General features: G+C 32.8%; 2 protein-coding genes across 2 annotated transcripts in view; one reads left to right on the forward strand and one right to left on the reverse strand.

Moving 5' to 3' along the window:
* The window catches only part of LOC145321604 (uncharacterized), a 99352-nt gene that overhangs the window by 22090 nt on the left and 53536 nt on the right, over positions 1 to 23726 (forward strand). The window lies entirely within an intron of this gene.
* Positions 5859 to 19044, reverse strand: LOC145323440 (epidermal growth factor receptor-like). The gene is made up of 9 exons (XM_080165843.1): positions 18984 to 19044; positions 18042 to 18268; positions 17384 to 17456; positions 14340 to 14433; positions 13841 to 14009; positions 11195 to 11361; positions 8494 to 8655; positions 8062 to 8259; positions 5859 to 7470 (listed from the first exon to the last, which is right to left on the reverse strand). The coding sequence occupies exons 1-9, from the start codon at positions 18986 to 18988 to the stop codon at positions 5887 to 5889; spliced, it is 2679 nt and encodes an 892-aa protein (XP_080021969.1). The 5' UTR covers positions 18989 to 19044; the 3' UTR covers positions 5859 to 5886.

The following is a 23726-nucleotide window of genomic DNA, read 5'->3' on the forward strand; positions in this document are numbered from 1 at the left end:
ATGAAAATTGAACTTGAAATTTTCAAAATCTAATTTTCCCAAAAAGGCCTCATTTTAAGGTTTTTGTTTTTTTCACTAAATTTATATGTTCATTGCGACATTTTAAAAACAGTTGGCCTTATGTCTAGGATTTTTTTTTCTCTTACTGTCGCTTCGAGTGAACTGTGCATACTAAGTTTGAAATCAAAAGAGCAATTCTAACTGTAAGAGCTATCTGTTTTGATTGTACAGAAGGTCCAACCATTTTCATAATTCAAAGCTTTACTTTAAAAAATCCTATTTTTATATTTTCTAACCATTTTAAGCAAACTATTTTATTTTTTTCTGAAAAAAGTTATATTATGACTTAAAATTTTATCATCTTTTAAAAATTCTTTTTTATCATCACTTTTAGTTCATTTTTATCAGGAATAAAACAATGATATTTTAGAGTGTTTTCTATGGCCCTAGCTGCCTGGTGCCTTGGAAATAGAATAGTTTTGTAATGGCAACTTTTTGACTTAAACAAAGTATTTTATGTTACTAAAATAGTAGTAAATCTTCATATGAAATATGGGTGTTCCAGTTAATTTCAGGTTCTAGGCATGATTTGGCAGGTCCTGATCATCCAGGTCCCCAGACATCTTTAAAAGTCTCCTGTGACTGCAATTTATGACTTAAAGACTTTAGACACGCACTTTTTCTGCTCATCATCTGGGAAATAATCACTAGAACATTGATTTGTACACTGTTGATCTTGACTATACTAAATACTAAAATACTAAAATATTTATTACATGAGATCAAATTGACAATATGTTTACAAATAAAATATTTTATTAATTATTACTATTGTTGTATATTGTAAATCATGATGATTATGGTTGGGTTCATAAAAGGTATGATCCATGTGATCCAGATTCCAAGAAGGCATGTAAGCTATCCACTGTTACAAGGAAAGCTTGCCTGTAAAGCTGGTTCCGGAATAGAGTAATTAATATTAATAGTAAAATGGTGATGTTGTTGTCAGGAGTGGTGGCTCGGTGGTGGCCCAAGCAGGACAAGGTGGGTTGGTTCAGGTATAGAAGTATTAAACTATAGTAGTCACGTATGATGTTAATATTAATATATGTTGGTAAAAAATTTGGGTATAGTCCTTTCCACGACATCCCTCCATAAGGAGCGATTCTTCGTATTTTTCACAATAGCTTTTCTCCTATTTCTAGCCCCTGCGGGGGGCTCTAACCCTGCGGGGCCAATTACCTAACCCTGTGGGGCAATCACCTAACACAATATAACCTAACCTAACCTAAAATAACCTATAAAAAGCCATTTTAAAAATACGAAGAATCGCTCCTTATGGAGGGATGTCGTGGAAAGGACTATACCCAAAAATTTAGTATGGTGTTCTCTATCTTTAACAAAAGTACAAAAATTTATATCGAATTTAACAGGTATTCCTTTACTTTTTTCAAGTTTAGAATTCTATTAGTTTCAAGATTTTTAAAATCATTAGGTAACTCGTTATACATACGAGGAAAATTAAACAAAGGGTGTTTAAAAAATGAAATGCATCGAACATTGGGGATGTAGAAATCATCTGTATTGCGCAGAGCATAAGTTCCACGTTGACTGTTTTGAATCCATGTGCCAGAAAAAGAAATTGGGAGTCTTTCTAATTTAAAATCAAGCATAAATTTGAATATATTATAATTGATAAGTTCAGCTAGAGGCAGAATTTTATTTTCTTTAAACAAGGGTGGAGTGTGTTCATTGTATGAAGCTCCACTAATAATGCGTATGGCTTTCTTTTGAACATTTTTTAATGGTTTTAAATATTTTTCAGGTGCCATATCTAGAATATTACAGCAATATTCAAGGTGTGATTGGACGTGAGCATTAAAAACTAATTTCATGCAATCTTTGTTCAAAATGTTTTTAACTAAATTAAGACTATACAAGGATCTAGAAATTTTTCCATGAATATGTTTACAATGTTCTGATAAATTCAAGTTGCTATCAAGATAGACACCCAACATTCTAATTGATTTAGTATCTTTATTAGGTACCATTTGTACACGAGAAATTTTAGTTATGTTAGATTCTCCTGGTGCATTATTATTTATAAACAAAGGTAGATAAATATTGCTATCATGAACAGGAAGATCAGAAAGAATATTTCTGTTTGAACTAAAGATCATAAAATAAGATTTGTTAGGGTGTATAGAAAGCTTATTTGCTTTATACCAATTAGAGAGATTATCTAAGTCTTTGTTTGCTTTAATCATAAGATCCTTTAAATTTTTTGCTGCAGTGATGGTAGAAATATCATCTGCAAACAAATCTGCAAATGCATCTGTACAATTGTGTACATCATTAACAAATATAATAAACATTAATACCCCTAATACACTTCCCTGAAAAGTAGAAATATCTATATTACAAGTATTTTCAGAAAATTCATCCCCAATTTTTACTTTTTGTGTACGGTTTGAAAAAAAACTTTTAAACCAAGATAGTGCAATGCCACGCACACCTGCATTTTCCAGTTTTTTAAATAAAATAGGATGCGATATACAATCAAAACATTTTTCTACATCCATGAAGAGCCCTAAAGCTATATTTCCTTTGTTCAAATTATCAGAAATGTGGTTAATGAAATCAATGACTGCATGATTTGTTGATCTATGTTTTAAAAATCCATATTGATGGGAGTAGAAAAAATTATTTTTATCAAGAAAATTTGTTAATCTGTCATTTACAATTTTCTCAAAGACTTTTGAAATATTATCTGTTATTGTTACGCCACGGTGACATGACATATCACCAGACTTAAAAATTGGTATAATTTTAGACATTTTGAATATTTCTGGATAAATACCAGTTTGAGCTGAAAGTGTAAATATATGACTCAATGCAGCAGCTAGAGGACAAGCAATGAATTGTAATAATTCGGTAGAAATTTCATTCATATCTTGAGACTTTTTCTTTTTTAACATAAAAATGTAATATATGACATCAAGCCTAGTTATAGGTCCAAGAAAAAATGAGTTTCTTATAGGAGGGGGGAGGTAATCAGAAAAATGAGTTGAAGACTCTGGTATTTTTTCAGCGACTTTTTTACCTACATTAGAAAAGTGTAAATTAAAGTGATTTGCCATTTCTTTGTTTTCTGAGATTAACTGATCATCTACTAAAATTGGTCCTATAGAGTTCTGGTTGGAAACATTATTCATGTTTTCATTTATTATTTTCCAGATTTTTTTCGAGTCTCCACTTGCTGCCGAAATTTCGCTATTAAAAAGAAGTTGTTTTGATTTCCTAATCAGAGATATATAAACATTTCTATATTTTTTATACTTATTTTTATTCTCCTCAGTAGGGCGGAGTTTAGCTTTGTTAGCAAGCTTAATCTTCCTCCTTCTACTTTTTAATAATCCCAGTGTCATAAATTTATTGATTGGTTTGTATCTACTATTGACTTTTTCAATTTTTAATGGAAAGCAAATATTGAAAATTTCACTAAAAGTGTGATGAAAATTATTTGCTGCAATATTGGGATCATTAGATTGAAGTACATTATTCCATGTTTGTTCTTGCAATTTTGCTTTAAACATTTCTTTATTTGTCAATTAAAAGTCTCTATATTGACGAGGAATATTTTTTTTCTTATGACCTTTTTTGAGATTGATGTCAATGAAAGGATGAAAATGATCTGAAATACTATCAATAAAAATTCCAGAGCTTGTTATATCATTACAATTATCTGAGGTAAAAATATGATCAATTAATGTGTGGGATTCACCACTAATACGAGTAGCTTTACTAATAATTTGATGAAATCCAAAAGATGAAAGTAAATCTGTAAATAAAGTAGAGTTTTCATCATTGTTATATTTTAAAAGATCAATGTTGCTATCAGTAAAAAAATAAATAGGAATTGAATACTTAGAAAGGGTTTCCAAGTGTTCATACAAATAATTAAAAAATTGGTCAAGTTGCTCTTTATTGGTCAAAGTAGAATGGGTGTTAGGCCTATATAAGCTGATAGCAATGAATTTTTTTACTTTAGGTATATCTATCTTGACAGCGCATGATTCATAGATATTTTCAATAAATTTAGATTCTTTCTTTAACTTTTCTGAATGAAAATTTTTATTTACATAGATTCCAGCCCCGCCCCCCTGGCCTATCTTTCTTGATTCATGGAAAAATTTAAATCCTTTTATGTTATTAAATGAATGATCAGAATTCCAAATTTCTTGGCAACAAATAAGACTAGGATGAATTGATTTTGCTCCCATATCATCAATAAGGTTAGTAATTGCAGTAAATTTAGCTCTAAGAGATTGACAATTAATAGACATACAAAAAGAATTATTTTTAGATAGACTGTTAGATAAAGTATCAATATTGACATATTTACATTCTGGCATAATATCTCTAAACGGTTCAAGAAAAGGATTATTGTTAATAAGATCTAAATTTTGGTTAGAGTTAAGATAATTGAGAACACCATCACTATTATCATAATTGACTACCATAATAAAAAACAACTATACCCGGACCCACTTTGTTTCTGCCAGCTGCCACCACACAGCCGCTCCATTCCAACTTCATCTCCTTACAACTAAAAATAAGAACAGTTAGATTTAAATTTGCATACATATATAGATATAAATATAAATAAAAAAAACTAAAAACTACGATATAAAAAAAAACACTTTAAAAAGTGCGCAATGTTAAAGTGCTAAAAATGCAAAATTTGTAAACTAAAGTATGAATACTTATAACTAAACATTTATGGAAATAAATATAGATTAAAGTTAGAAAAGGAAATTTAATGTACAGTATGACCCTCGAAAAAGTATTTTTAAGCATCTGCAGCCCTTATTTCTCAATGAATTATTAAAAAATGCATATGTCCTTGTTCTCCATAGTATTCCACGTAAGTAGATATAAAAATATTTTTTTTACCTCCATTAACACTGGAGATTTTTAGAGCTAAAGTTTTGAAAAAGTGACTGAGAAAAAGAATTTTTTTTTGTTTCTCTTATTTTTTGGATGGTTATATTATGTTTTTCTGGCAACTGAATAATGAGACACAAAGAAAAACAAGTTAACTAATTATTTCTTTTTTATTCCACAAAAAAATATAAATTTTTAATGGCAAAAAATAAAACTGAATGAATTGATTATTTGCAAATTTTAAGTTATTTATTAACCCTTATTTAAATAGAAAAGGATTAATTATGACAGTTGCTCCGCCTACTTTTCTGACATCTCAATTATTTAATAGGGGGTGTATTAAGCTTTTTAGACTAAAAAATCATTATGTTTTATTTTTATTTTCTTTATAACTTTTTTGTTATTAAAGTTAGGATTGTGAAACAAAAACAATTTTCCTGCTATATTCATAGAGATTTATTTGTTTTTTTAATCTTAAACAATTTTGCCTAATAAGTAAGTTTTTCAAAATATCATTAAACTAAAAAGACTCAAAAAATATGTGTAAAAAAATGCTTTTTACTCAAAAACAAAATTTTTTATTTCATTTTTGTATAAAGTTTCTGCTATTAACAAAAATAAAAGGATTTCTAGCTTAATTTTGCTAAAAAAATCGTTTCATGTTAAAAGTTACTTTTTCCTCAGTCACTTTTTCAAAACTTTAGCACTAAAAATCTCTGGTGTTAATGGAGGTAAAAAAAATATTTTTATATCTACTTACGTGGAATACTATGGAGAACAAGGACATATGCATTTTTTAATAATTCATTGAGAAATAAGGGCTGCAGATGCTTAAAAATACTTTTTCGAGGGTCATACTGTAGTTAGGATTTGAGGTAAAACATAAGTGTATTAATAAGACGGCTGTAATCAAAGATAAAATCTCAAAATTGTGAAAAATTATTGATGTAGAATATTGTCAATTTCATTAATATTAATTTCATTAGAATTATTTAAATTTCTGGCTGTTAATACTGCTGGGGAAGGTCCCTTCAAAAGAGTAGAATTTTGGCGTGTCGAGGGTTTTTTACCAGTCTGCTTGACTGGCTTTTTCGCCCCCTTTCCTTTGTTCTTGGCATCAAAATCTGCTTTTTGGGCAGCGGCTTTAACAAGGATCTCTTCAATAGAATCTAGGACACATTCTACATTGTATACAAATTTTGCAATACCTGTTGCAGCGTCCTTGTCCTTAACCATAGTAAACTTGATTCTTCCATCAATAGTCCAGACCTTGAACACCCTCTCGTCCCCTCCAAGTCTGGTCAGCACCTTGAGGTTCAATCTTGTCAGGTCAGGACTTGCAGAAAAACGCTCGATACCCGCGGTTATCTCTGCAGCAGTTGGGGAAGGCATATATCCCTTACATTCTAGACATACATCCTCGTGGAACCCATAGCCATTACATTTCTTGCAGAGCGGATGGCACGGCCGACACAGGGCTTTATCGGCCAGAGAAACCCATTCATAGAAATAACCTTCAGGGCACTGCTCACTCTCATGCAGACACTGTACAACCTCCAGGTCAAGGTTGACAATAGCCTTGTCGCAGCTGTTACAACCACGTGGTCCAATATTATTCTCACCTCCCTTGCAACCGCCATCACAGTTGCGATGACAATCCTCACATTCTCCATATTTGTTGCTATATCTGCTCGACGGACATGCATCAACACAAAACGGGCCGTCTTTAATATTCTTACACTTGACACAGTTGTTAGCGCCTTCGCCTGTGCACGTTAACTCGCACTGCACGTCACACTTCTTGCATTTGTTGTCGCCCGGCTTCTGAAAGTACCCCAAATTGTCATCGCACCGCCCAACGCATTCATCGCCAATCTGAAAATTCTTACAGTCCAGGCACTGGGTGTTGCCAGGACCCCAGCACCCGTCCCCAGAACATTGGTCATCACACTGGTTCCTCTCCATGATGCACTGTTCTGGAGATTTGTTGTTTTGCAGCAGGGTTCTGTGCTGCTGAGATTTCATAATCCGCTGCCAGTTAATTTTCTTGGCGTAGCATAGATCATTATTTTCCAATATAGCCACAGCACCGGATCTTATCTTTTGTAAAGATTTCAGACCCAAAGATTTTAGGGAAGTTTTGACAATGTATAAAGCTGAGAAATATTCAGTTAGGTGTCTTCCACCAATAATTTCAAGATTTCGGAACGCTGACAGATTTGTGAACCTTGGATGGTGGGCTTGAATGTTAATAAACCCAGTAACCTCTTTCAATGTTGAAAATACTTCCAGCTTTGCTGGATCCATATGCAGAAACCGGGGCCCAAAAGTGTAGTTAGGATAAATCATCTGAAAGCCGTTGAAGGTCGTATCAAGGATGGTCAAGCTGCCCTCGATGACTGTACAGTTTCTGAACATGTCAATATTGCCGGAATGAACAGTGTTGCCTTGGAGCTGGCTCTCACTGAAGGTACAACTCTCGGGGCAGGGGCCGTCACATGGTACACACTCACCGTTCTCTGCCTGAAATTATAAAAAAAAATATAAATCTCAAATCAAATTAAAAACTAGAAGAGAGAATGTTTGGTCATATCAACAACTATTTTACCCCCACAATTTCTGTCGTTCAAAGGTAATCATTTATGTTTAATTTTTTACTCCAAAGGTCATGACAATGACCAATAAATTGATATTTATCTCAATTTCCCCATTCTGTAGTTACAATTAGTGGTTGAAACGTTTGAACACTTAACTTCATAAACCAGCAAATCAAAATTTAAATGTCCCAAAAGTTTTTAGGCCAAAGTATAAGAAAACATTATTATAAACTTTTGGGGATTAGTGCATCAAACAGCCCCTTTCTTCCCGAGTTTTTCTCAATTTGTTGTACAAAAATAAGCAGCTATGCTCCCATTGAAAAACGATGTCCTTGGTAAGTTATGAAAATAATGCACATTCAAAATACATACTGTAAGAAATCTGTAAGAAACCAAAAAGATTACAGGTAGTACATTACTAAAGATTTCTTTCTTTCTACATAACTATATCACTGTTTTTAATAACTTAACTATATACTTAGGGACAAAATTATCTTGTTAATTAAAATATTTTTACCTTTTTCTTGGGAGGGCAAGCACTGACACAAGCCCCATTATCTTTAAGCAAATTTTCCGGACAATCATTAACACAGGTGGCCCCGTAGGCATACTTTCCCTCCGGGTTCTTCTCCCACTTGTACTTGGTGGGGTTGTATATCTGCATGGGGGGACACTCCTGCTTGCACACCCCATCGTCGTAGAAGTTCTTGCAGGCCTGAAAAATAATGTTTTCTAAAAAAATTTTAAAAATTGCTAACCAAAATATCTAACGCCAATTTTTTTCTTTGAAAACTAAAATAAAATCTCCAACTTTCGAATGTGAACTACATTGTTATAGAGATCTTTAAAGCCAATATAAGCAAGAAGTATTAATATAAAAAGTAAAAATATCGATAAAAATTGGGCTTTACCTGAAAAATTTGATGTAAAACAAGAACAAAAGACTTACCACGCAGTCCGACTGTTTAGGACCAGTACAGCCTCCCGCGCAAAACAGATGGCAGCATTCTTGCGGGTTAGAACCAAAGCAGCGGCCGCCATTGCACTGAGCCGCACAGTTGATTTTACTGAACCGTTGGCAGTTTTCCTTTCCTTCGCCCCAGCACCCTCTCTAGAAAAAAATTAATAGTTATTTATCGCATCGTATTATAGACAGCTTTCAAGGATATTTAAATGAACAATAATAAGATTAAAGTCAGTTTTGTGAGATTCGAGTAGCCCGGACTAAAAAAAAACTTGAATTAATTTTATGATTTTTATTTTAATAATTGAAGAAAATTGTCTTCAATACCATGATATACATATTTTTTTTAGCAGGGGAGAGAACCGGTTTTAATCCAGCCGATATTGATTAGGAGAAATATTTACTTGATGGCCAAAAACCAGGTTTAACATGACATTACATACATTGTCTTATCCCTGAAAATTCCCGAAACAATTTTTCAAAAAGGTTAAAGATAATGTGCATACTTCAAAATATATTTCTAATTTGTACCCATGCATTACAAAATATCAATCAATTCTAGATTCTGTCTCTTCCTCTTTTCGAGGAAGCTTTAGTCCTTCAAGCGCAGAATTAATTTCTCTCTTTATTCCCTTTTTTCCTTACACTGAATTGTGTTATTGATTGATTGCGAACAAAATGTGCATACACAACTAAGCGTGGCATATGTTTGTTGTGGCTTCACTTTTGATGTATCAGAGCAAAGAGAAAGATATTGTGAGACTTATATAAAGCTTTCTTGTTTGTCAGAGAGTGAAATGATCCAATAGTTGGCCAGGGTAGATATACCACACTTTTCTGGAATCTTGCTGAGTCAAGTAGCAACTGTGGGGAATACCAAAGGATGACTCCATGCAAAATTTGAGCCAGATCCGGCCAAAAACGGCCGGGATTTTTATTAAAAAAACGGGTTTTTTCCCGGTTTTTAAGGGGTATCTGTAAATCAAGACCCCTCCTGGGTACGCCCCAATTATGATTTTTGGTTTAAGCTCTGATCTGAATTCCTCAACACTGGATATGACCCCTAGAGTTGAAAAAATGGTTAAATTCCGGTCTTTTGACCGGTTTCCGGCCCTTTCCGGCCCCCCCAAAAAATTTAAAAATCAAAATTTCATCTAAAATTAAAAAAAATATGCTTTAAATTCCATTTTTCATTAATAATTTTTTTAAAAACTAAAACCTTAGGTAATGAAGATAATTTTAGCAACTTAAAATGTGAAAAAAGGTTGAAAATTGACAAACTTATGTCAATTTGAAAAATGTTGTTAAATCCTAAAATTTTTGACGGAATTATACATACATTTCAGAATTTAGGTTGACTATGGTCTTTAAGACACGCCATAACCAACAAAATTGCAATGAGAGGGTCTAAATGTTTTTCTTAACCAAAATTCTATATATCATTAAGGCTTGTCGGCTGGCCAGAAAGCTTTTAAAGTGATCGCGAATCATTTTTTTCAAAATGCATTTTCGTTTCCCTTTTCTTATTTTTAAAGTAAAATTCATAGAATAATGTCTTAAAAGTTTAACTAAGTAAGAAAAAAATCAGCTTAAAATGCCGAAATTAGTCAATTAGATAGGTTTTAAGATATGTATAATAAAACACACAAAAAAACATCAATGTTTTAATGTGAGAAAATTAATTTTTTAGAATTTTGATAATTTTTTAAATGTGAAGTATATAAGACTTAATTCTTTTAAAAATACTCTTAAAAAAACATTAATCTGTAACATATATCAACTATTTTCCAACTTCGTGATCACTTTAACAGGCGGCCGACTAAAAGCCGGATTTGATGGTTATTGACCCTAAAAAGTAGCAATTTTCAGTTTTTTGGCCAAAACTCATGCAGGGAGTTGTTTTTTGGGATTGACATACAAAAGCAAGTTTGTAGAACTTTTTGGGGCGGACATTTCTTTACTTACGCATTATCTGCCACGGGCGAACTGTTTGGCCGTTACGCGCTGCCACAGGCGCGATTTTTGACAATTTTTCATAAAATTTTGGTTTTTTGCCCCTTTTTACTTATGCATTATGAGCCTCCGGCAAACTGTTTGGCCGTTATTTGCCGCCAAAATCGCGATTTTCGGCGATTCTGCCGTTCACGAGGTTTCAACGGCAATTTTGGAGGGAAATGTATAAATATGGTAAGATAATATAATTCATAATTATAGTGTTATAATTAATAATAAGATAATTTGATAATTTGGAGCCTGCGGCTTAAAAAATTATTTGACCCAAACTTGTTTCTTGTGGGGGGTAAATACATTTCATGGGGTTGGTGTAATTGGTAGTTGTTATCTTTTTTTTTAAATTTCAACTGGAGGCTTTAAATTTTGGATATTAGGTCTACTCGTGGTGGTCTTTCAATAGTTAAAGCAGTATATTTCTTGCAGGGTTCCTTTAAGATTTATTATTCTACCGGGTGGTTTTCCCAAAAGTGCTTAGTCGAACAGAAACTCCTCCCTCTATTTAGGAAAATAAGGGCTAATTTTAGTTTCATATTTTACATTTGCTGGCCCTGCAGGGTCCAAAAAGGTTATGGCAAAGAGAAAAAAAAATTTAAACTAAGGGAGGGTGGAGTTTTGTGCTCTCTAGGCACCTTCCAATCTTTACCTGTAGGCATAAAATGTAAAATAAATGTACCTCACAAGATTCATGACAGGGGGTACAATCTCTGGGGGGGAACCCTTTGAAGTTGTACTCGTACACGTACTTGGCCTCCGCCCCAGAGATGATCTCGTTCCACTCGATGGTCTTGATGTGGCACAAGTTGTAGTTGTTCAAGATGCCAACGCTTCCTTGGATAATGTCTGAAAAAAACATTAATTTTACTCTTGTGGTATATGCAAGTTTTAAATGAATCAAGTTTTAATTTAGCAAAACTTTTGAGTGTCTAATTTTCGATATCTTTATTATCTTCTCTCGTATACAGAGGGAACTAGTTATATGAGAACGTTTTTTATTTGTTGGCTTAACAGCTTTTGAGACTTTTAATGAATTTTGATTAGTTTATTAAACTGAGTGTCCAAACGTTTTAACCACTAATTGTATTCTATAGATTGGGTAATTTTGTGTAACATGATTGGGGATGTATATAACTTGTCTTATCCCTTTAGACCACTGCTTTAATCATATGAATAAAATTGTATCTTTAAAACCTCATTCTAAAACCTGATTCTAGAAGGAAATTTTTTTTTAAATCTAAGAAAAAAGTCCTAAAAATAATCTTAATTTATATTTTTAAAGGTCGTGCATCCTATTAAAATTTTTCAATTTTTCAATTTCAATTTTTTTTTCTTTATACTGCACTTTCAAATTTCTATTTTCTATAACTTTTTTTTACATGTTTTTTTTATTACTTATCCAAAAATGATATTTATAATATTAGGTTTTATTTAACAAGGATGACAACATCCATAAAACAAAGCTCTAAAACGGTAGGATAAAAGAACATTAACACTATTAGAGTGTAATAACTGAATAAACAGAATATAAATGTGTAAGTCAAAACAAAATTGTAAGTAAATTTGTTGCAAAACTACTTAAATACAGGATACTGTTTAAAGACATACTTACAATTTTATTCTTAATTATAGAGATGCTTCGTTTTCAACAAGTACAATTTAAATACAAGTAGCAAAGCAATTAATGAGAATATTCCTTCAGTTCTATTTTTCGAAGGTTTTTTAAGTACCTGACCCATTTCGTGCTTTTGTCTGACTAACTGACAGACACGCAGAAAAACAAGCCCTTACATTATAGTTGCTTCAAATTAATTTTTAAAATTATTTATCCAAGTCTAAATAACATATGTTATACAATATCTATTCCAAAATAAAACAACAATCAGATATCAGTCCAAACGACGCAAACTGAAAATATCAAACAAAACATAACCAAAAACTTAAAAACCTGTATTTCAGGGATAAATATTGTATAACAGAATATTATCTGTTTGGCTTAAAACCAGATACATAAAATTAGAAGCTTTGCTTATTATTATCATATTTAGGATGTTTATTATTTTTAAAGGATGTTTTTACTAAGTGGGAGGGGGGGGGGTAATGCAACCATCTCGTAATACAAATAAATGATTAAATGGCACTTAGAATCCGAATTTCGTTACGAAACTTGTCATGAGTAATCCTTGATAGGTCTATTTTCCCTAAAGAAGGTGTATCAACTTTTTTTTTATAGCTAGCCGGTTCTTTTAGTAAGTAGTAGATGTAAAATTTTTCATAGAATTCAGATATGCAATCGGTTTTTTTGTAGACCTCTTATTTTTTAAGTAATTTAAGTTTTTAAAAAAAAATAATTAAGTCGGTTTTAAGGTACTAAAACGCAACAAAATAAAAGAATAAAATGGCCAGTAAGAACAAAAATAGTAAGATCTTTAATTTGACACCTTACTTTTAAAATTCTGTTGAGTAATTATTGAAAAAATCTATTTTTTTTAACCTCGGTTTAATAAAAACTTTAGACCTAAATATTTTCTCAAACAGACATAAAAAACATGGGTTTATATATACCTTTAGAATCAGAAAAATATTACGAATCCATTGTAAGCAAAATTGAAAAAAAGTAAAAAAATAAAAAAATTAAAAAATGGCCAATTGTATTTTTTGTTCTGGCAACACTATCGTCTTCCCTTTTTTACCCCCTCTATACCCCCTTCCCATTTTTATACTCAATTGAAGAGTTAAGACGTTGCCTGTACAATATAATATGATATTTTCATATAATTCCTTTTATTGTAGTTTATATACTATATTGTAAACTTTTTTTTTCAATTTTGCTTACAATGGATTCGTAATATTTTTCTGATTCTAAAGGTATATATGAACCCATATTTTTTTACTTGTGAAATGATAAAATTGAGTTCAAAGTTTTTATTCTCGTGGGTTTAAAAAAATCGATTTTTTCAATAATTACCTGACAGAATTGAAAAAGTAAGGTGTCAAATTAAAGATCTTACTATTTTTGTTCAAAATGGCCATTTTCTTTCTTTTTTTTGTTGCATTTTAGTACCTTAAAATCGACTTAATTTTTTTTTTTTTAAACTTAAATTACTTAAAAAATAAGAGGTCTACAAAAAAACCGATTGCATATCTGAAATCTATGAAAAATTTTACATCTACTACTTACTAAAAGGACCGGCTAGCTATAAAAAAAAAAGTTGATACAACTTCTTTAACAAAAAGTTGGAAGTGTAACTGGCGGCTCAGCCGTCTAGCCATTTTTTGGCTATTTTTAGGGCAAAACCTTGAGAGAGAAAAACCGGTTTCTTACCTCTCAATGCGGGCAGTTCTAGGGTATGCATCTTGGACTCGATGACCAAGAGGGCAAATGCCTCCTCCTTGCCGTACTGCTTGATGAGGTCCCTGCCCCAGATGATCTGAAGGCTCGGCAACACAATCGTTCGCACTTCCACATCGGATATAAGAACGTATCCGGTTTCCTGAAAAAAAGGAGTTAGAATTGACACAAAAGATTGATCATGGCTGATATATCAACTACTTGAGCCTAACAAATGCATGCTAGAATTGATATCAACAAATGAATTCTAAGTTATTTAGAATATGTTATTATTTACTTGTGTGGAAAAGTGGAAGGCTAAATATTTTTTCTTTACAAAAATTGTCATTTTTGCTTTATATGATACCATCATACGATACCTCTTTCTGTACCGTTTAAGTCTCCCAATTATCAAGAGTAGTAGAGTAGCTTAGCTAATAAAAAAAATCAACTCTATATATTTTTACACCAGAATATAAAAAGAAATCTTTACCTCTCTGATGTGTTGTAAAAAAGAGAGGTCCAAGTTTGTATCTAACAGCCAGGTCAATTCCAGGTTTCCTTCCACAACTGTACAGTTTGTGTACCTGAAAAATTAATATTGATTACGTTTTGAAAACTACAGGGAAGAAAAAGGGAAGAAAATGAAAAAGATATACCTAAATAGAATAGATATATTAATACTTACATGTTGCACTAAATTTTAATGTACTCTAATAACGTGATACCCGCAGCTGGCTAAAGTAACGATACCCTCCATCCACCCCCTTTTTGGATGAATGATATGAAGTCAATATTAGCAATCTAAATTCACGACAAATATTTATGTTTATATGATCCTTCTATTGGGTATCTATTATTTTGTAGGGTAAACAGGTGCAAGTAAGTATTTTTTTGGGCGGGTGGGTTCATCTACCCTTTAACAAAAGATACAAATTAGGCAGAGTAAAAATAGGAAGCTTCACAAAAATGGTAATCTCTATTGAGTCGACTATTTAAGAGATATTAAAGAACAGACATAGACAAACTGATTTTAGTATCTTAGGATTTACCCCCACCTACCCTACCACATATTTTCAAGGGCTATATAACCCCCCCCCCCCCCTTAGCAATCCTCTTGTCTTTGCAGATAGGCATCTGAAGAATTTAGCGAAATCAGGGATAATGGATAGGAAACCTGGCCATTAATTTGGTCCCGGCCTAGCTTCGAAAGGGATATTGCAACTTTTACCAATTCCTAATTGAATGACGTCACTTGCGGACGCTCCAAATTAGCTATTGCTCTAAACCAATAAGGATCGGCGCGTTTTGTATCAACCAATAGTCAATTGGCGGATGCAATAGGCCTGAAATAATATTTTCTCACGTTTTCATCCCTAATCCCTGAGCAAAATATCTTTTTGCAATTCTAAATGTTACTTCCTACCCTTTTTAGTCCCCCCTATAAATTCAGGGATGGGATGGGAAGGAACAATACTATGGTTATTGTATTTGACGAGTAAAATTGCTTAAAATGTAATCATTTAATAAGTATTTTTTAGTCAAACACAAAGTCCAATTTGTGATCATTAAAGTTTTCATTTGATGAAAATCATTATTACTCTTCTATTTCTAATATTAGAAATATTCAAGTATCTTATACTCTACTAATGGCTGCGCTCCCAGCATCTAGGAGCTCTGTATTCGTAGGAATAAGGAAATAGACTAAAACCAAACTTAGAAATAGATTAAAACCATCAAAGGACCTATAAGATGCTTCCCTATTATGGAGAACTCAATAGGTTCAGTAGTTATTGAATATTCATGCTACAGACCAAAATAACCTTACTACTTTATATAATAGGATTATATTAGGAATTATTGGAATTAGAATTATATGAATGACCACTACCTAGCTTCCATGAGAAGAAACTAAGATATGAGTTTAAAGAAGTTTAGAAACATTATCAAGCAGGAAAATCTGATCACAAAATTGTTTATTATTTTCAAGTTCCGATTAGAGAGGGAGAAATTTTCTTTAAAAATTAAATTATCAAAACACTAGCTGCTTCGCTCCTAGACTTTAATTGATAAGGGAGGAAATATCAAAGAAATAGCATGAAAAAACCCCATATTATTTTAGGGTTCCAAGAAAATCATAACCAGCCATTTCTGATATCTTAGCTTAAACTTTATTACTTTAAGGTTATTCCTATGTGAATATGATTAATTTACTAATATGATAGCTTTTCTATTTAAAATACAAATAAATGTTCTTAAACTTATGTTATTTACCTATGCAATTCACTACTTTTATTGAACACAACTTTGATAATCAATATTTTAGTAACTATGAATTGAATGGTCCGAATTCCATAAAAAGATCAACATGTTAAAGAGAAAATGTAGATCAATTTCGGTAACACACCAAATTATAGCAAAGCTGCACTATTAGAAAACAAGGATGACAACATCTATAAAAGCGAAGCACTGAAACGGTAGGACAAACGGACATTAACACTTGTATAGTATCAGAACTGAATAATCAGAATATAAATGTATAAGAGTTGAAGCAAAATTGTAAGTAAATTTGTTGAAAAACCGCTTGATACAGGATAATGTTTATAGACATGCTTACATTTTTAGGACTTGATTATAGAGTTGCTTCGCTTATAACATTATACTTTGTTGTCCCAGAAATCAACATACCAAAAATCAGATCAATCGGATGATTAGATCACAAAAAAATTTGTTGTTAAAAAAGTAAAAAATCAACATGTACGGACGTACGGACATTCTTGTAATGATTATAGAGTTGTTACGCTTTCTAAATCGTACCTAACTACTACAGGAATCACCATGCAAAGTTTGAAATGGATAGGACAATCTAACATGCCTAAATTAACGAAAAAAAGCTATCCTTGTGTGACGGACGTTCTGACGGACTCTAATTATAGAAAAGCTTCGCTTAAAAATGGGCATCATGATTATCTAAAATAAAATCAGGCCGTAAAAAGATTGCAGTGCTTGTAAAAAAAACATGTCGAATTCTTATTTAGAAAGTTAGTTGACCAACATAATGTAACATTAAAATAATCAATAAAATATTTTTTAGTGGCGTAGCTACTATATATAAATAGTTCTTCTTACTCTATGACAGTTTACTGTTATCATGAAAAATATTGAATTCAGAAAATCTAGACATCATATATTGATAACTCGATGTTAGAAAATTCTAATTCTGTGGACTTTTGCAATGGATGTAGAATATACGTGGATGATATGTTGTTAATTTTTGTTGCAATATCCCCCTGTATTTATTGGTCGGGCAGTTTATCCAGTAGGAGAAAAGATGATGGGGTTACGGGGGGAGGGGAGATCGTTCTTTTAGCCGGCTACATCGTTCACTTTCTTAGAGTACATGAAAATTTGGTATAAGATTACTATTGCTTACTTATTTAAATGAAATACTTTTCAGATTACGCTCTACATAAAACTAACTACTTGAATTTAAGAAGCGCATCTACTGTATAATTCAATTATATAATGCTTACGTACCTGTCTCTGAGATTCCTGTAGAAGTGTTCTTTATTTGTTGGAATCGACATCCGTCCGTCCGTTCCCATACATTCTGAAAATAAAATAATACATTAGTATCTTTGGGGGTTATTTGTCAACTTTAGAAAACTGTTGACATTTCCTAATAAAAATACAATGATTATTACGACAACTTGAATCAATATGGGAAAAGAAAAAATATTTTTTTTGTTTCAAAATATTTATCCATTTCAGTCAGTGGCGTGCGAACCGAAGGGGGCATTTGGGGCAATCGCCCCCCCCCCCCTAGCGACCAATACTCCCCCCCCTGACCCCCTCCTAAATGTTGAAAAATGCCATGCTTTTTGCCCCCTACCCTACAAAAAAAACTATCCCAGTTTCAAAAAAAAAGATCAATAAATACTCAAAAAAAATTTGCCAAACAGACAGTTACTATTCATTTAACCTTACCAAATTTTTAAATTAGTGTAGAAATTAGGTTATAATCTCTTTTCACTGAACATAACAAACCAGGTAATAAGGAAGTATTTTATTTTGTATAATATAAACTTTTTAGTAAAGAAAATTTTTCTACTCCCAATGGACTAGTGTAATAAATAGCCCAAAAACCCCTCCCTCCCTGCATATTTGAAGAAAAAAATTTGCGCTTCTTACTTACTTTTTCCGTATCGTTTATTCGTTTCCCGGTCACTGGAAATTACAGTTCCCGCCGGGAATGATAACCGGGCACTTGACTGACCGTTAGCCGGTGACCGGACACCCTGTACATTCTTCACCTGGCTGACCGTCTGCTTTCTTCTGATGTCGCTGCTGACCCTGCGCTGACCGCGGCGACAACCCGCGGCCAGCCCAAGCAGCGAGGTCAACCAAACCATACATATAAACCTGATAAAGTAGAAAATAAGTATTATTTAGTTTTAGGCAAGGGCGTCCAAGCTTTTTCATTTGAGGAGGGTAATCAACCCTTTAACCCCCCCCCCCCATTGGACGTCCTTCTTTTCAGGGATCTTAAATTTGGGGGGGGGGGTAATCCTTATATCATACAGGCAAGAACGTCTAAGCTTTTTTTTTGGGGGGGGGGATAAAATACCGTAAAATCTAATGAGAGAATGTTTACACTCCCCCAACCATGCGGTACACCATTTGCGGACGGCGGACAGACTATCACAGCTGACTTGTAGTGTAGCTTTGCTTCTGGACAGACTATGACAGCTGACTTGTAGTGTAGCTTTGCTTCTGGACAGACTATCACAGCTGACTTGTAGTGTAGCTTTGCTTCTGGACAGACTATGACAGCTGACTTGTAGTGTAGCTTTGCTTCTGGACAGACTATCACAGCTGACTTGTAGTGTAGCTTTGCTTCTGACAACAAAATTGGGGTTATCCAGGGATATAAAGGGATAAGCCAATAGCCAATAAATTAATGTACATCCCCACTGATGATACACAAAATTATAATTTTTCTGTACATTTCAATTAATGGTTGAAAAAAATCAAAATTAAATAAAAGAATCCAAAGTTATTAACCGATGTATTAGAAAAATACTTAGGGGACAAGTGTAATAATCATCCAAATGTCCCACCCCTCCCTCCCTCATACCTCATATTTATGGTGATTTTCTTAGCTGCCCCCCAATAAAAACTCGGACAACTTTAAATCTGAAAAAAAAACAATAAATATTAGTTATTTATCGCATCGTGTTATAGACAGCACTTCGCAGATATCAAAATGAAAAATTTTAAGATTAAAACCAGTTTTTTTTACAGAATGGTCAATATAAATAAAACAAATGCATAAAAAAAATAGTCACACATACATTCTGTTATTATTAGGTAGATATATATCAAATTACTGCATAGATAGAAGCTTTTCTAGATTTAAGTGTTGGTCCGTCCGTTCGTAATGATTAGCTCTTATTGTTAATTTAAGCATGTTAGAATTGTCCTATTTATATCAAACTTTTGAATATGATTCCTCTGGCAGTTAGGTACGGTTTAGAAAGCTTAAGAAAATCTATAATTGTAACCAGAAATTTTGTACGTCCGTTTAAAAAATGTTACTTTTTAACATTTTAACAAGGTACAATGTAATTAGCTAAGCATCTCTATAATCAAGTCCTAAAAATTATAGTATATCTCTAACTAGTAACTTGCAGTATTTAAGCAGTACTTAAAACAAATTTACTTACAATTTAGTTTAGACTTATACGTTTATATTCTGCTTTTTCAGTTCTGACACTCTACAAATGTTAATGTTCTCCTGTCCTACCGTTTCAAAGCTTCGCTTTAATGGATGTCGTCATCCTTTTTTAAGTACTGGCACTATATGAATATGCAGAAGTATGGGCCCAAAGTTAATAATAGTCATTTCTCGCATCGTATTATAAACAGCTTTCTGCGTATATAATATCTACAATCATAAGATTGAAACCTTTTTTATTAGACCAAAAAACTGGATCTAATCTTATGATTGCACATTTTTATATTCATAGAAAACTGGATATAAAACGATGGCTGAGAACCGGTTCTAATCCAACGGATATTAATCGGTTTCGAAGCTATACGGAAAAATCTATTCCACCCCCCAAAAAATTATTTGAAGTGGGAAAATAAACTATTATACAGTAATATATAAACTATTCTGTTTACTTGTCTTAACCGTTTGGATATCAGAGATAAACTGTCAATGACCTGAAATACCAGAAGCAAAAGATCTGAGGTAGATTCTTAAAAAAATAAGATCGCTGGTGAGGCAAAAAGGTTTTTGTGAAAAAATCACGAAAAAAATCTGCAATAATGAAATAAAAGATTTTATTTAATTTTTGTTGAATTCTATGTGATTTTGAAGGATTTTACAAAAACAATTTTGACTATTTAGGAGGGGGTATTTAACCCCCCCCCCCCCCCACCCCAAAAAAAATTTTTAGAGGGGAAATACCCCCCCCTCCCCAATAAAAAAACCCTAACAAAAAAAATTTTTGCTGCGCTACGCGCGCATTTTTACTCCTAAATATTTAATAGTATTTCATTATCAGGTAGGTATCTTTTTACATTTTTAAATTAACCACCCTAAAAATATTTTACCCAGGGGGTAAATTTTTTTGGGGGGGGGGAATTTACCCCTGCCAACAGATTTTTTGGGGGTTAATTAACCCCCCAAGCAAATTTTACCCCCCGGGTAAACATTTTAGGGGGAGTAAAAATAAATTTGCGTTTGCATTTTTACCCTCCCTAAAAACAAATTAGATCCCCCCCCCCCTCTCCAAAAAAATAAAAAGCTTGGACGCCCCTGGCAGCGACCTTATTTTTTGGAGAATCCTCCTAGGATGTTAAATCTTAGTGCTTTTAACTTTGTTCTTTTTTTGTAATTCACAAAGATATAAATTCAAAGAGACTTTAACCTGGTTTTATGGTCCTACATGTGGGGTGGAGAGCAGGGATAAGACAATGGCCGATAAATTGATGCTCATCACCAATGATTATACACCAAATTACCCTTTCTGTAGATTACAATTAGAGGTTGAAACATTTAGACACTTAAATTAATGAACCAACCGATCAAAATTCATTAAAGTCCACAAAGTTGTTAATTTTATGTCAACAAAAGACATTCAAGTTTAGCAGGGAGTTCGACATATGCACTTGCTTTACAAGCACGTGTGTGCAAATTAATGTAAATAAACACACAAGTCAAGTCTACATTTTATTATTTTGACTTTTTTGGAACATTTGTCTGCTTAATTTTACTTAAAACAAGGATGACAATATCCATTAAAGCGAAGCACTGAAACTGTAAGACAAACGGACATTAACACTTGTATAGTGTCAGAACTGAATAATCATAATATAAATGTATAAGAGTCAAAGCAAAATTGGGTCCTACCCCAAACGTAAGAGTCCCAAACGTCAGAGTGGACAAACGCAAGAGTCCCAAACGCAAGAGTCCCAAGCGTCTTGCGTCTTGCGTTTGTCCACTCTGATGTTTTTCCACTCTGACGTTTGGGACTCTTACGTTTGTCGTGGAACCACGAAAGGGACTATACCCCAATTTTTTTTTGTTGAAAAAGATGACTGCTACTCTGAATAAGCCATCCAAGATTTAATAAAAGTGCCCAAATTATTACAGAAATCATTCTATTTTGTGCTTGAGCTATTAATTATTCCGTTAGATTTTGGAAATACTTTATTTAGGATTCCTAATTAAAAATTACCCCAACAAACCAAAAAAACTCAGCCACTCCCAGATTCAAGTTCATTTTTAAAAGCGAAGCTTTTCAATAATTAGGGTCGGTCCGTCCGTCTGTAACGGATAGATCTTTTCGTTAATTTAGTCATGTTAGAATTGTTCTATCGATTTCAAACTTTGCATGATGATTCCTATAAGAGTTATGTACGAGTTAGAAAGCAAAGCAACTCTTTAATAGTTACCAGAAAGTCGGTATGTCCATTTTAAAAATGTTGATTTTTAACTTTTTTAACATCAAATTTTTATGTGATCTAATCATCTGATCGATCTGATTTTTGATATGTTGATTTCTGGGATAACAAAATATAATGTTATAAGCGAAGCAATTCTATAATCAAGTCCTAAAAATGTAAGTATGTCCATAAACATTATCCTGTATCAAGCACTTTTCCAACAAATTCACTTACAATTTTGCTTTTACTCTAATACATTTATATTCTGATTATTCAGTTCTGACACTTTATAAGTGTTAATGGCCTTTTGTCCTACAGTTTCAGTGCTTCGTTTTTATGGATGTTGTCATCCTTGTTCTACTTACATTTGATGATACTTTTTGTGCGGCTTGAAAATAGCAAAATCTTTAGTAGCGACGCTACTCTACAAACCTTTTGACAAAAAGATAACCTGGGGATTCCTGTAACAATAAAGTATAATTATTTAAGCATTTAGTAGCTCTATAAATATTCACAGAAAAAAAACGAGAGAACGCCTTACATAGAAGCTGTAAAAATAACCTTTTCTTGTTCAGATATCATTATGTGAATGTAACAGGATGTTTGTCTGTCTGGTTGTAGCTCAAAATCTCGCTATATTCTGGTCCGATGTGGCTAGCTTGCATGTACAGTAAAGCTTCTTGTAAAAGAAAAATCACATGTTACGGCGAAACCCTAGATGCCCTAGACAGTCACTAATGTAACGCAATTAAAATCCATCAATTAACTTTGACTTATTGCAAATCTTTCTATGTTCAAGCAACACTTTAAAATTCAAAGTACCAAGGGTTTCTTATTAAAAGCATTTTTTTGTATGCTTTCATTTCCGCAAATATTTCATGCTTTAAAGTGTATATAACTTATAATCCTATAATATAAAGCAGTAAGCTTTTTTTTTGTCTGTAGCGCAGGATATCTCTAACCGCTGAACTGATATAGTACTCCTTTACAGCAAAACTTCTTATATGTCAAGGGAAGGTTTATAACTATTTTGTAGAAGGGTATCTCCACCCTCCAAAGAGAAATTGCCCCTAGAAAAAATATACCCCCCCCCCAAAAAAAAAATAACATTTTCTTTTAAAAAACTAAAATCTTCCACCCCCCATTCCCCTAGTGTCCCTAGAGGCCTCTAGCTAGTTGTAAATAAGATAATAAACAAGGATTAAAAAACAGATCTATAGTATTCATATATAACTAAATACCTCGCTTTTTCAAAGACCTTTTTCGTCTGCTACTATTTTTATATCTGCTACTTGGCCGTGTTTATATAGCCGACACCATTGGTTGATTTTCAATGACCCAATTGAGTGTTGGCACAAGGAAACTGCGATGGGGAGATACAGTTATTTAACCCCTTCCCCCTCTAGTGTTTTACTCTAATGATGGAAATAAGGACAAAGTTAGGTATCTAACGTGCAGTGGTCATAAATTATGAATAAGGATGACAACATCCATAAAAGCGAAGCTCTGAAACTATAGGACAAACGGACATTAACACTTGTATAGTGTCAGAACTGAATAATCAGAATATAAATGAATAAGAGTCAAAGCAAAATTGTGAGTAAAGCTTTTAATAAGTGTTGAAATCTTTATATTTTTTTGTTATGTCTGACAACCCAAGTAAATCATGGACAAGCTGCTCGTTGCTATGAGGTTTCACTAAAACTTTCGGCCGACTATCTTCATAGGCAATCGAGAAAAGCACTATTTCCACAAATCATTACGGACGGACGGACAAAGTTAGTTAAAGTGTAGCTTCGCCACTTATGAAGGGTATTTAACAATAACAGTGAACTAATAGAGAGGTAATTAGCACTTCTGCAAAGATTTGCGGTTTTTGTGACTTTTTTTAGTGAGAAGCATTTAGTGGAATTGAACACACGCT

The sequence above is a fragment of the Acartia tonsa genome, chromosome 6 (genome assembly GCF_053477335.1).
Source record: "Acartia tonsa isolate MP-2025a chromosome 6, ASM5347733v1, whole genome shotgun sequence".
Classification (NCBI taxonomy): domain Eukaryota; kingdom Metazoa; phylum Arthropoda; class Copepoda; order Calanoida; family Acartiidae; genus Acartia; species Acartia tonsa.

Excerpts from the sequence above, each read along its gene's own strand:
- LOC145323440 (XM_080165843.1), bottom strand. Across the intron at positions 14,010-14,339 it reads TTTTACAACACATCAGAGAG|GAAACCGGATACGTTCTTAT; the intron begins GTAAAGATTTCT and ends CCTTTTTTTCAG. Across the intron at positions 8,260-8,493 it reads CTAAACAGTCGGACTGCGTG|GCCTGCAAGAACTTCTACGA; the intron begins GTAAGTCTTTTG and ends ATTATTTTTCAG.